General features: G+C 45.4%; 2 protein-coding genes across 9 annotated transcripts in view; both read right to left on the bottom strand.

The window, feature by feature from the left end:
- Positions 1-975, bottom strand: part of LOC132115856 (transmembrane protein 181-like) — a 21,219-nt gene extending 20,244 nt beyond the window's left edge. For 2 of the 7 annotated variants that reach the window (XM_059524238.1, XM_059524233.1), the window contains exon 1: positions 803-974. In XM_059524238.1, the coding sequence (XP_059380221.1) occupies positions 803-909 (107 nt within the window). In that variant the 5' untranslated portion in view covers positions 910-974. Of the gene's footprint in view, positions 1-256; positions 498-802 lie in introns of those variants that run through there. The other 5 variants (XM_059524232.1, XM_059524237.1, XM_059524234.1 and 2 more) reach the window with 5 other exon arrangements.
- A 2,282-nt stretch (positions 976-3,257) lies between these two features.
- Positions 3,258-12,500, bottom strand: part of LOC132115846 (tubby-related protein 4-like) — a 10,340-nt gene continuing 1,097 nt past the window's right edge. The window contains exons 2-14 of one of the 2 annotated variants that reach the window (XM_059524221.1): positions 12,260-12,500; positions 10,903-11,031; positions 10,670-10,831; positions 10,331-10,511; positions 10,115-10,222; positions 9,569-9,729; positions 9,027-9,251; positions 8,673-8,907; positions 8,446-8,590; positions 7,999-8,170; positions 7,791-7,884; positions 4,455-7,693; positions 3,258-4,377 (exon numbers count right to left, since the gene is read on the bottom strand). The exon at positions 12,260-12,500 is cut by the window's right edge and continues 383 nt beyond it. In XM_059524221.1, coding sequence (XP_059380204.1) covers positions 4,261-4,377; positions 4,455-7,693; positions 7,791-7,884; positions 7,999-8,170; positions 8,446-8,590; positions 8,673-8,907; positions 9,027-9,251; positions 9,569-9,729; positions 10,115-10,222; positions 10,331-10,511; positions 10,670-10,831; positions 10,903-11,031; positions 12,260-12,500 — 5,209 coding nt within the window. In that variant the 3' untranslated portion in view covers positions 3,258-4,260. The remainder of the gene's footprint in view (positions 4,378-4,454; positions 7,694-7,790; positions 7,885-7,998; positions 8,171-8,445; positions 8,591-8,672; positions 8,908-9,026; positions 9,252-9,568; positions 9,730-10,114; positions 10,223-10,330; positions 10,512-10,669; positions 10,832-10,902; positions 11,032-12,259) is intronic. The other variant, XM_059524222.1, reaches the window with a different exon arrangement.

Here is a 12,500-nt window from a genome sequence, read left to right as displayed (position 1 = left end):
ATATTAATGAAAATATTAAATTGTCACATGCATGCAAGGTCCTTAAATCAATGAACATTATTGACAACAATGAGATCCTTAACTAATCACTGAACACAACAAGCTGCAGCACAAAACAACATGAACTCAGTTTCACCAACACTAACAATCAGAAACATGTTTAAACCACACACACACACACACACACACACACACACACACACACACACACACACACACAGGGAAATGAAATGAGACCACGCCCATTTCCACCCACCTGGGACCTCATCAAAAACGACACACAAAAGCATCTCTAAATATAAAGCAACTCCACATATGAATCAATTATTCATAACAGTTATTACTGATCAGTTTCTGTGTCAAACATCTGGAGGATAAACGAAGCCGAACACGCGTTTCCTGACCTCTAACGCTTGCGTGTGTTTATCTGACGCTGCACTCACCGCTCCATCGCGCTGCCTCTGACGAGCGTTACTTCCGCACACATCAGCCCGCTGACGTCACCCTCGCGAGGCCACGTGACCCCGCCGCGGTGCGCATGCGCCTCACTGTTTTATATCAAACAATACGATGTGCTCAAATCTCACTCGTAATCTGTTTTTATACAGTCTATGCTCGTAATGTACCGATTCAAAGCCTCAGAGAGCAGCTTCCGTGTGTGCACGCGGGGATTCATTCAAAATTAACGTTTAGCGCATATTTAAAATAATAAAACAACATATGAATTTATTCGTGTGGTCATTATGAGAAATTAATCACAGGTGTATGGCTATATATTCTCGGTGTGTGTGTGAGCTCGTGCCTGTAGAAGCGCTCGCTCCTGAAAGGCGTCAGATCCTCCTTCAGCTCGCTGCAGGCCTCGTGTATTCTCCCGCAGAGCTGCTTCATCTCACCGAGCAGCGGCTCCATGTCTCCGACCCGAGAACCGAGGACCGCGTCCGGTGCGCCGCTGCAGTCGTGCAGCTCGAGGATCCGTTGAACACGGGGGGCGCGCGGGGGGTCGGTCACGTGATCGTGCGCGTTCAGGACCACGGACAGTGCTCCGCTCACTAGGTAGTGCACACTACTTAGGCCTCATAGACACGAAATAGCAACACAGCAAGCCCCTAACTCACCCTAAACATTAACACTAGGCCACTAAATATAGCGTTAATGTATAGTCTTCAGTCATAAAAACTGTTTTAGAAAACACATATACACGTTTAATGCTTTAATATGAAATAGTTTCTATATTTGTAGGAAGCTGTATTGTTTTGCAATTTTTGTAAAATCGTATAATGTATACATTTAAAAAAATGTAGATGCTTTTCTGAATTAGTATTTCAGAGAACTTACCCTAAACATTAACACAAATTACAAGTTAATAAACCAACTGTAGGGACAAACATAACTAATCGCTCATAGAACCATGTACAAAAAACAAAACAAAAGCATAATTGTATAAATTTATGCAGACACTTTTGTGCAAAATATTTCCCTTAAATACGAAGTGGCTTAGTATTGTTTTGCTATTTATTTATTTTGGTGTTAATTTAGTGTAAATATATGTAATGCATATATTAAATAATATAAAGTATTTAATAAACCCCATATAGAAGGAATAATTCTAAATTTTCTCCACACTAAAATTTAATTAATGTATTTATTTCTAAAAATATTCTAAATTTTAATAAATATGAAGTAGCTTGACTTAAAAAAAAATAGCAAAACAATATACTGTTTTTAGTCTAAATTAAACCAAATATATAAATAATAAATACATACAAAATAAAATATAGAAACAAATTATATATATAAAAAAAGCAAGTGAATTTAGTGTTTCAGAGAACCATTTAACAAATGCAGCAAAACGTACTGTGTTTGCACCGTGGTAAAGTAATGTGAAGAACACGCTGCTTATACAAAGGTGCAGAATGATTTGGATATTAACGTTTTTAAATAGCATTAACTTCAAAGGATACATAATATCATAGCACTTCATTTTATAATCACGTTTCATGTTACTGATGAAAGCATAAAAATAAAAATGTGCTGTGAATTTGGTTTAATTAGTGTTTGTTATGCAGACACTCAACAATCCAGGAGATATTTCAACCTGTACACTTTTATTGGGTTACACACCGACGAAGGACACATTTCAGCTTCTGAGGAACAACAAAACTGTTCATTACAGTACAATGCAAACCCTAGTGCATAGGCTTCAAGTGAGTTACGCCTGACCCCGAACCCCAGTCGGTTTACAAAACAAGAGTCAAAAAAGGGGAACTGGCAAAGCGTGAGATTCCCCTAAATATACAGTATAGAGCAAATAAACGAAATGAAGACGCTTCCAGAGAAGTAACAGAGACATCTAAACAAGTCCTGCCAAGCAGTCACCTCAAAACCCAACGGCATCATGGGTGTTTTTCGCTTATTTTAGACAGAATGGATTAAAGCAAACGGGAATCCAAAATGTGTTGCAATTATATCCGAACCATGGCGTGCATCTTCATTTCGAAAGCCATTCCATGCTCACCTCTTCTAAAACGAACACGTTCTTTAAAAAACAAGTAATATCATTTATTCAGCATGCCTTTCTGCCGTTCAATACAAACATTCGCTCACCAAATATCATGTTTTTCCTTCTCCAAAGCATTGACCTATTCCTACGAATACCAAGCACATTTCAAATAATAATAATAATAATAATAGTAGTAGTACAATGGAGTCCAATAGAGCTCAGCAGTCGAATCAGACCACACAAGACACACATCACCCAAACGGGAGCGAGCGGACTCCAGAGCGATGGAGCGGTTAAAGCACTTCTCTCAGGGAGGAGTTTTGTTCTGGCTTCGACTCACAAATACACACGTGTCCAAGATCACTAAACACCACGCTGTAAACACAATCACCAACAACAAATCCCACCGCCGTTAAATCCTCATCCACGTTATATACACGACACCGAGCTGAAGAAGCGTCTGTACACAAATAACGTTCACACTTACAAAAGGTGGATTAAATGGCAAACATGTTGAGAAATCCAACGGGAAAGACAATATTGCACAAACAACACATAAATAAATAAATAAACAAACTCTTCCGTTAGGAGCATCGACTACTTTTTCCCCGAATCACCATCAGGGGGATCTTCCTGGGAATCCACACATGAAACAAAACACCATTTGTGTTTGGATCACGCTTTACAAAAGACATGCACATAAATGTGTTTTTATGCTGAAATGGTTTCCGATCACAAATACTGTCAAACTCTTTCAAAAACAGCTTTAACTGTGCTCTCTTCTGAACTGGGACTAGTCTATTCATGCTGCATCTCTTGCTTGTTTTATTGATATCAGTCAAATAAAATAAAAACCAAACATTACGTATGTTGCTATATTCATAGAGAACCGTAATCCTCATTGCTGTTCCTCGCAAACCTACTGCTGAGTTTCTATTCGTACTACGAGGCTTCATCTAACACCAATATTCTTAGCACTGACAACAAAGTGTGTCGCACATACATAATTTAAAAAGTTAAAATAAAAAGGTATGAAATGACACTGTTAAAGCACGGTAGAAAAATATCTCCTGTTTGCGGATGTTGAGGTGGAATAAATGTGGCTTGTAGCCATTACACAAAATCACTTCACAGAAGCGTCAGCAGGGGGCAGTCACTTCCTTTTGGGGGGGGGGGGGGGTTCTGATTGGCACTTCACTTCCTGTTTCACAGCAGGAAAGAGATGCACAGTCAGAATGTACAAGATGGTTAAAAAAAAGGGGTGGATGAACAAACACACATAAAACCATTCAAGAGGAATTGATTAAAACATCTAGAGTGCTAATGAATACAGCATCAATGGTTTAACCGTTAAGCTTATTCAGTCTGCCAAAGCAAGTCCATCCTAACAGAAATACCGTGTGTACTGTATATTCAGTCTATTTCTTAATAAAATACATTTTATGACTGCAAGCCAAAAGCATCTAATCAGATGCTAGCTATTAAACTCCAAGGGTAAAGTCCCTGGAAGTAAGTTTAGATATTACGTCCTCAAAGTGTGACAAACATTAGTATCTTATGCAAAAACAAATTAGTAATGACAGTATGTTGTACAGCAATTGATTTCAGTGCCCAGTGGTACCTTTAACACTTTGAAAATGTGGCAATTACTTCCCAGATATAGTTTTCAAGTATTAGTACTGCATCTTAAACTGGGGAAAAACATGTTGAAAGAACAACAGCGCAAAGAAAGAAATGGTATAATTGTCTAAAGTGTTCGGTCACTTGAGGCGCTGGGTGACATTAGCAAGTGCTACAGCAAAAGCTTGCACAGCTGAGAAGGGGTACTGAAAGTCCAGGATGTAGGCGTTCCCGTCGATCCTTCCGAACTGCATCACCTACACAGAATGAAATAGAAGTTAGAAAGAACAGAAATGGGGACCTAAAGAAATAACATCTAAAGCTTCTGGCGTACCTGTCTCCCCTCGAGCTCAATCTGGAAGTTCTTTGCTGATTCCTGCGTGACTCTTCCTCCAAAGTCCAGCTGGTAGACCTGCGTGGCTTCGTTCCAAAGAGGCTGTTTGTTGGCCATGATGTAGACGAACCCTTGGCTGTCGAGGCCACGGTCTTCTTTCTCATTCGCCTTTCGGCATTTGATTTCATCCAGATCACAGCCTCCTGCCCGCAAGTTCCTTTTTGTTTTCCAGCTCTTTTTACCGCTCTGACTCTGGTTCATCAGCTCGTCGCCACTGATGAAGAGCTCTGGCTCGCTCTCGGAGCTGTCCTGGAACTCGTTTGTGGTGGACTTGCTTAGCTTTTTGGCTTTCAGCTGCTCTTTCTGGCCTTTCGGTTTCTTCTTGTCTCGACTGCCTAACCTCGGACTGGAGATGAGGGAGTTGAAGTCACTGAGGGCACGGCCCTCTTTTTTAGACTTGTTGCCTCCTTCTGAGATCGCCGAAACATTGGCTTCCTCTGCCCGACTGTTGTCCAAACGCTTGCGGTTCTTCTTGCCAAACCTGTCTGCTCTTTGAGGAACTGGGCTTTCGTTAAGTGAGAGTACCTCTTGAACGTTCTCCCCAGCTTCGGCGATGGATTCTGGGGGACTCTGGAGGTCTGGAGGAGGCGTAGGTAGAGGAGGTGGTTGAGGGGGAGGAGAAAGAACAGGCTTATCCAGCATGTGGGAGGTCTTTGGTGGAAGGGATGGGGCAGGACCTGGGGGGCTTGGCATGGGTGGACAGGGATTATAAGAACCCCATGGATGAAGCGGAATGGGAGTCACAGGCAGATTAGAACAAGAAGCTGTCCCAGGGTACATTGGTGGGAGAGGACAACAAGCAAGGTTGGGCAAATTGGGAGGATAACCAGGTGGCAAGACCACTGCTTGGTCTTGCTGGGAAAAGGGAAGAGGAGTAACCACCTCTTTGGGAGAAGTGGGATGTGGAGAAGCTTGCACTGTCTGAAGTGGGGGACCATTGTAGGCAGCACTTGGTGGATAGGACAGTGCAATCTGGTATGTTCCTGCCGGTTGGAAAGTTGGAGCGTTAGGACTCATTGGAGATTTAGGCGAGAGGACAAACGGAAGATGGGAAAAGTCCAGATGCTGTGTAGGGCTGAGGATGAGTGGGGGTGGTTTGTGGGATGCAGGAGGTCCAGACGTGGGCAGAGTCGCTGTACGCTCTTGGGGAACCCAGATCTCTTCAGTAGCAGACGGATCCCATTGATACGGTGGAGGCCGTTTGACTGTTAAACTCACTACCTCCGTATTAAGAGCCATTTGCCTTAAAGACTGATTTAATGCCTCGTCCTCTGTAAAGGCAGAGTTGACATAGTCAGCCCTTTCCCTGTTTCCACCTGCACTAGACACTCCACCGGCTCCATCCATACTGAGCAGGCTGTAGGAGGACTGGGAAGGCAGAGGCGAGGCACTGTTGGAGTGCAATATAATGGTGCTGTGAGGTGCACCACTTCCGGTCGGTGGGAAATCTTGCCTAATGATCGTCCCCCCAGCTATTCCGTTACTCCCACTGCTGGTGGCCCCAGCGCTGACACCACCGTTATTACTGCACTGACTGCATGTATAAAGAGCAGTCGGCCCTCTCGGCTGGTAGGAAGCAGACAAAGCACTGGCTTTTGCCTTCGAGGGTAGGGTCCTCTGGGGGTCCAGCATCTGAGAAACCTTCAGAGCAGCGTCACGACTGTTCCGCCTCAAGGTAGCGTGAATCAAGCTGCTGTCCAATCTCTGGCCAGGGTTCCGCCCCGCTCCACCCTGATTGGCTGTATCAGGGTAAGGGGGCGGGTCCCCGCTGGGTATAGAGTATCTTGGCACAGTGAGACGGTTCAACGTGGCTGAGGCATAGGGCAACTGCACCTTCTTCCCCTCCACAGCAGAGGAAGATGATGAGACCCTGAGGGTGGCAGAGCTTCCCGGGCCCTGCAGCGTGTAAACGTTCTGGTTGTAAACGAGTCGCGTGCGGGGACGGCACACCTCCTCCACATTTCCACTGCTGTCAAATGTGGTGATACGCTCGTAGCCCAGTGGGGTTGGGTACTGAGCTGCCTGTGCACCAGGTGGATACAAGGTCAGATCCCCTTTCTTTAGACAAGCTTCCCCTGAGGATGAAGGGCTGGAGCTGCTTCCCATTGCCCCAGAGTTGGAACTCGTAGAAGCAGCAGCCAAAACTGCCACTGCTGCACCAACTGTGCCTGGGTAAGGAGGGGGAGGATTCATTTTGCTAAGCTCAAGAGGGGCAGTAAACACCACTGCGTCACCCTCAGCCAGTTGTGGGGCAGATCGAGTGGTTTTAATTTTAAGCAGGAGCTCATGTTCCCCACGCTCCGTACTGTGCTCTGCTGTTGGGGGAACGTCCGGGATGGTACTCTGCGGAAGCTGAAGGACTGGGCATGATGGTTGACCTGAGGGCAAAGCTGGAACAGGGATTTGGATCTGATGCTGCTGTTGCAACTGTTGTTGCATTTGCTGGTGCTGCAGCTGCAGTTGCATTTGCAGATGCTGCTGTTGGATTTGATGCTGAAGCTGTTGCTGCATTTGCTGTTGCTGCTGCATCTGTTGGATCTGCTGCTGCATGTGTTGCTGCTGCTGCTGCTGCATGTGCTGATGCTGCAACAACTGTTGATGCTGCATCTGATATTGTTGCAGCTGTTGCTGTAGCTGTTGATGCTGCTGCTGCTGCTGATAATGTTGTTGCAGCTGCTGTTGCTGTTGATGATGTTGTGATTGCTGCTGCTGTTGTTGGGATTGCGCAACTAAAAGCCGACCAACATCCAAACCTCCAAAGATTACCTGTCCGGGACTAGAATACCTGGCAGGAACGGTGTACTGTGCATTGAGCACAGTGTCCTGGAGTCCTTGGTCAGAAGCCCCAGGTGGTGCCACAGTCGATGTTGGATTGGACAACACATCCAACTGGACGTTTTGATTGGCTAACAGGGATTGGACAAGGCCGATGCTTTGGGTGGGGGACATGGCTTGCGCGGGGCTGTGTATGGGGGCGATGGGTATGTTAACAGTGCAAGGAGGATTATCATCAGTGATTCCTGATGCTCCTGTGACAGGCAGGTCATCCTCGTCCTCACTGAAGACATTAGGACTAAACATAGGTAAGTTAATGTATTCCACCGAGATCTTCCTTACCTCAGGGAGGTAGATGGTCATCTGTCTGGGCTGGAGGTGAAGCAGACTTGTCTTGTAGATAACTAGGGAGAGAGGAAATTTATATTAGAAAACATTAGACATATAAATAAATGTAGTAGTTTATATTACTGAAAGATGATTAATTAATAAATAAAATACCTGCTCCAAGATTTGTTGGCAAAAATGCTGCGAGTCCCACAATTTTGAACTTTGTTCCCCATATGTTAGATGTAACTTGCGCAAGATAATTGTGCTAAAATACAAGGAGACAAATCTTAATAAGAGGGAAACATTCTGTGAGCTCACACATGGATGTTTTAATGAATTGCACGGTCAGCGTTGTTTATCATTCAGCTGCGGCGAGTACCTGTGTGATGTCATCGAGCGGAAACTCCCGCCGAATCAGACTCGGAGAGCCAATGGAGGGCTTGCGAATGGGGAGCCGAGGCGATCGGGATATTTCCTGTGCGGTGCGGGAGAGCTTGGGGGACTTACGGGGATCTATATTTATCCTGTTGGTAAAGGGACACACTAAGTCTCTATAGAGAAGGTAGCAAACGAAGAAAAGAGTTCAAGGTGAGTTAGCAGCAGCATGCAGTCTAATATTGCAGAGCTAAACAAAACATTTCTTTAGTACTGGAGGATCCATGAGTTTCACACTACCAAGATGAGCTGTATTTTTGGGAATGCATTTCACGCATATCTTGTTGTTAAGCAGGTTAAAATGTACGTACAATAATTTGCATAAGAGATCTCAATGAAATTCATGCATAGCCACATCTCATCTTTCATTCCAATCCAAAGCATGCAGTACCTGGGAAGTTTGGGAGACTTGCTCCCTCTGGAGATCTTTGGTGACTTCTTTCCAACCCAATCATCATTGAGCTCAATGTCACTAGAGTCTGAGCAATTGCAGCTGTCAATCACGGAGGGGATGAAGCTGTTTCCATAGACTTCATCTGTGACAAGGAAACAATGTTAGCCAACGAGGAACTAAACCAGTGTGGCATTCTCGCCACAATTTGACTCGTATAACCCCACCTGCTTTCCCATCAGTCTTTGGGTCCATGATGACAAATTCAGGACGAAGTTTGCTAATCCTACGGCCTTTCAGAATCGGGACAAGCCCCCCCAGATACTCCAGGTACAGGGTGAAGCAAGGCCCGCCGACCTCAGGGTTGTCCTCGGTGCGCTTCATGGTGCAGTGCAGACGCTCGTTACCTGATGTCGGATAACTAACGAAGTCCCGCATGCTGTTGGGATCCGGGATGGGGGGCTGAGGTGAGGAAAGGGTGCCAGAAAAAAACAAAAACAAATGGGAATGGTATGAATGTAATACACAACCAGCAGTTTCAGAAACAAGATCCAACTGGCTGTAACCTGGAAGTTTTCTACCTTAATGGTGGGAGCGAAGGCAGAAGACACGTATGTGCTCAGGCGAGAGGGCATGCTGAGTTTGACCAGGTCCTTCTCCTCGTGGACCACACCTGCGATCACCTGACGACACAGCAGCTGCAGACTGGCCACGCGATGCTCGACGCGAAGCACATACAGAACCGAGCCGCTGGCGAGGAACAGACGCGAGTCCCGATGAGCCCAGCACAGCGCACTGATCGGCCTCTGAACACAGAAACCAGCGCAAGATCAGAGAAACAGTCCTAGATGTGTGAGATCACGTTTCATCTGTGTGAAATGGTAAACGAAAGTTTCTTTCTTTTAGGAGACAGTATCGACTCTGAACAGCTGAAACGAGTCACTGCGGTGCATGCAGCATTTCACGTAATGACTTTATGGATTTAAGACTGAGTTTGTGCAAACATGATTTAGGACCTAAAGAAACCCTGAGCATTTTGTAGTGAAAGTGACTTACAACAGTGTAACAAAAGCAAAAGTGTGCTCTTTTATTATTGTGTGTGTGTTTAGGACCAAACACTCACCTGAGCAGGTGTCTCCAGTGAGTAAATGTGCTCACCGCAAACATTATAAAACTTAACCATGGCATTTCGGGTGGCTTGGGTGGGGTCAGAGGTCATCACGAGTCTCTCCATCCCAGCGACAGCCAGCAGGTCGCCCTGAGAGCACCACTGCACCACCACATCTGATTTACACACATGCAAACCAGTGTGAAAAACAACTTCATACATAATAATAAAACAAAATACTAAGGAAGTCACTGGGGACCAGCAGCTGTTTGATTTCAGCATTCTTCAAAATATCTTATAACATGAGAGTGAGTAAATCACAGATTTTTTTAAATTTTCTTTTTTAGGGTGAACTGTTCCTTTAAATGTTAACAAAACACTGAGAACATCACTCACAGCACAATATACCTTCTGTACCTCGTTTTATTTGTGTATTTGTTCTTATTTTTTGAAATCAATTCAGCTGTGCTGCTCAGACAACATGACAAAGAGTGGTGATAAAACTGGTGATATTTTAACACATCGCCCAGCTCTAGACACAGAAATACTACGAGGAAGAACCTTTGAGGCCGGTGCGTATGAACGAGGGCGAGAGGTCATCGTAGTTGTTCATCAGACTGACGTCTCCAGACGTGAAGCAGACGGTCAACAGCGGCTTCAGACGGGGCACTGAAACAGAAACAGTTATAGTGAACACCAGCAGGAGAAGTGCTGCTACTAAAGCGGATCACATGATGACGCAGAGATCAACATGCGTCTGAAGAGAGCACGTGTTACCCTGCAGAGGTGCGTGTTCGTCCGAGTCCGTGTCGCTCCCGCTGCTGTCCTCCACCAGGAAGCTGGGATAGTTCCAGGACATGCTGGTGATGCCCTCGGCCTCGTGCACCAGGATATGAGCCAGCATCCTCCCGTGACAGTCCATGACGATCACCTGACCGTCCGCCGTCCCAAACAACACCTGACGAGCACAACACGCCTTCAAGAGCTGCACAGGTGAACTACAACTCAACAAACCAATGAATACTGCAGCTCTGCTTCTTTTACTTGTACTGTGGCTCACGCTAAAATACTATAATGAAGATATCTTAAAGCGGTGTAACTGAGCCTCAGAGTCACCTGCTGGTCATCGGGGGTCCAGATCCCACAGCTGATCTGACTCTCCAGGTTGATCTCGGATGACCAGTGGCGCTGACCGCTCACCGAGCCCACCAGCACGAAGCCGTCGCGGTACGAGATCAGCGCCTGCATGCCGTCGTGAGACCAGGTGAAGTCGCTCACCTGTGCAGGTACAGCAGGTTAAACACGGCTCGTCGTCTCAGGAACACTCACACAGCTGGAGCACGTCTCACCTGAGCTCCTCGGTCATTGACCAGCTCCACTGACCAGCGGCCCTCGTACTGGATCCAGACGAAGATCCCGCCGTCGGTGTCGCAGGTCGCCAGCTTCTGGAAGGGTTCGTTCCACCGCACCAGCACCACCTGCGACCGCAACACATCCCAAACATGCTCATCTGAACCAAACACTGATCTCTGAAGAGCTTCCCTCACACACACACACACACACACACACACGGCTCTCGACCAAGACTTCTGCATCAGACATTTCATATTTGCTCGTGTTTGGAGCATATATAAAGGTGTATTGGTTTTAGTAAATGAGCGAAGGTTTCTCTAAAGAAGACTCTTATTCCTCGGATGAAAAGGTTTGGTTTCCTCCATATTTCTGAAATCTGGGCTACACAGGAAAGATAACACTTGCGGTGTGCTCTCAATGAGCTGCAGACTAAACTAGGCAACGTTTCTTTCCTCCCAAACTACTATTAATAGCGCCGCGGCCTCACTTTCCTGATGATATCTGAAAGAGTTTGTGAGAATCAGAGCAGAAGCAGACGAGGAGACGCGGTGAAGACGCAGCGAGGTTAAGAACAGATTACTTGTCTATTTCCTGCTCTCTTGATGTGATGGACTCCTGTTTTCTGAAAACACACAAGGGACACTTTAGTGAAGCTCCAGAGGAACCCAGTGTGAACGATGAGATCCTCAGCTGCTTCTCTGTTAGCGACGCACCAGATGAGAGATGTTCAGATCTCGTTAACCCCGTGATGATGAAGCGTGATCGATGAGATCTACACACATCAGTGTGATTTACAGCCTTCAGTGACTTTACTTACTTATTATATATACCACACAAAGAGCAAATCTGACGCAAATCCAGCTGTCTGAGATATTTTAGGACCAACCAAAACAAACCAAAACACTAATTTACACAGAGAAAAATAACAATATTCACACAAGACCAAACTGAAATGAGTGATTTGTGTTCGATAAAGTGACCACAGAACATTACAATTTTAAAAGCAGAAAAAACTATTTTAGAATTTATTTTAAAACTAAGATGTATTTTCCCTGGCCTTTTTAAATGCAACATTTAAATCTTTCAAATTTAAATTACATTCTTTTTCAAGATTTAACTAAGCAAAAGTAAAAATGTATATTGACAAGAGATCGAGTGACAGATTGAAAAAGATTCTATTGGCCATTATATTTACTTTCTCAGGTGAAATTACAACTTTTACCAATTCTTCCACAAATCTGAAGGGAATCGAGTCATTTATTCCAGATATTTTAGAACCAAGCAAAACTTTAGTAAAGATTTTAAGTAAAACACTCTCAGTTTTAGAGTATAGAGAGAAGTGTAAGTGCTGACCTCACTGTTGTGTCCCCGGAGGTTGAAGTTGGTGCGCTGCGGGGGGGGCCGGTCTCTGCGGCCGTGGCTGGAGGTGAAGGTGACCCCCACGACCCCCCGGGCATTCCCTGTGGCCAGCCAGCCCTCCTCATAGCAGCGCCTCCTGCACACGGGCTTCTCCTTCTCGCTGCGAGGCACACGGCCCTTCCAGGACAGACACAGGATGTTGGAGTCGCTGCAGAGGACGGGCCCGAGCTCCACC

The sequence above is a fragment of the Carassius carassius genome, chromosome 35, assembly GCF_963082965.1.
Source record: "Carassius carassius chromosome 35, fCarCar2.1, whole genome shotgun sequence".
NCBI classification, from domain to species: Eukaryota; Metazoa; Chordata; class Actinopteri; order Cypriniformes; family Cyprinidae; genus Carassius; species Carassius carassius.
Note: the sequence above shows the minus strand (reverse complement) of the source record. Positions and strands in the feature narration are given on the sequence as shown.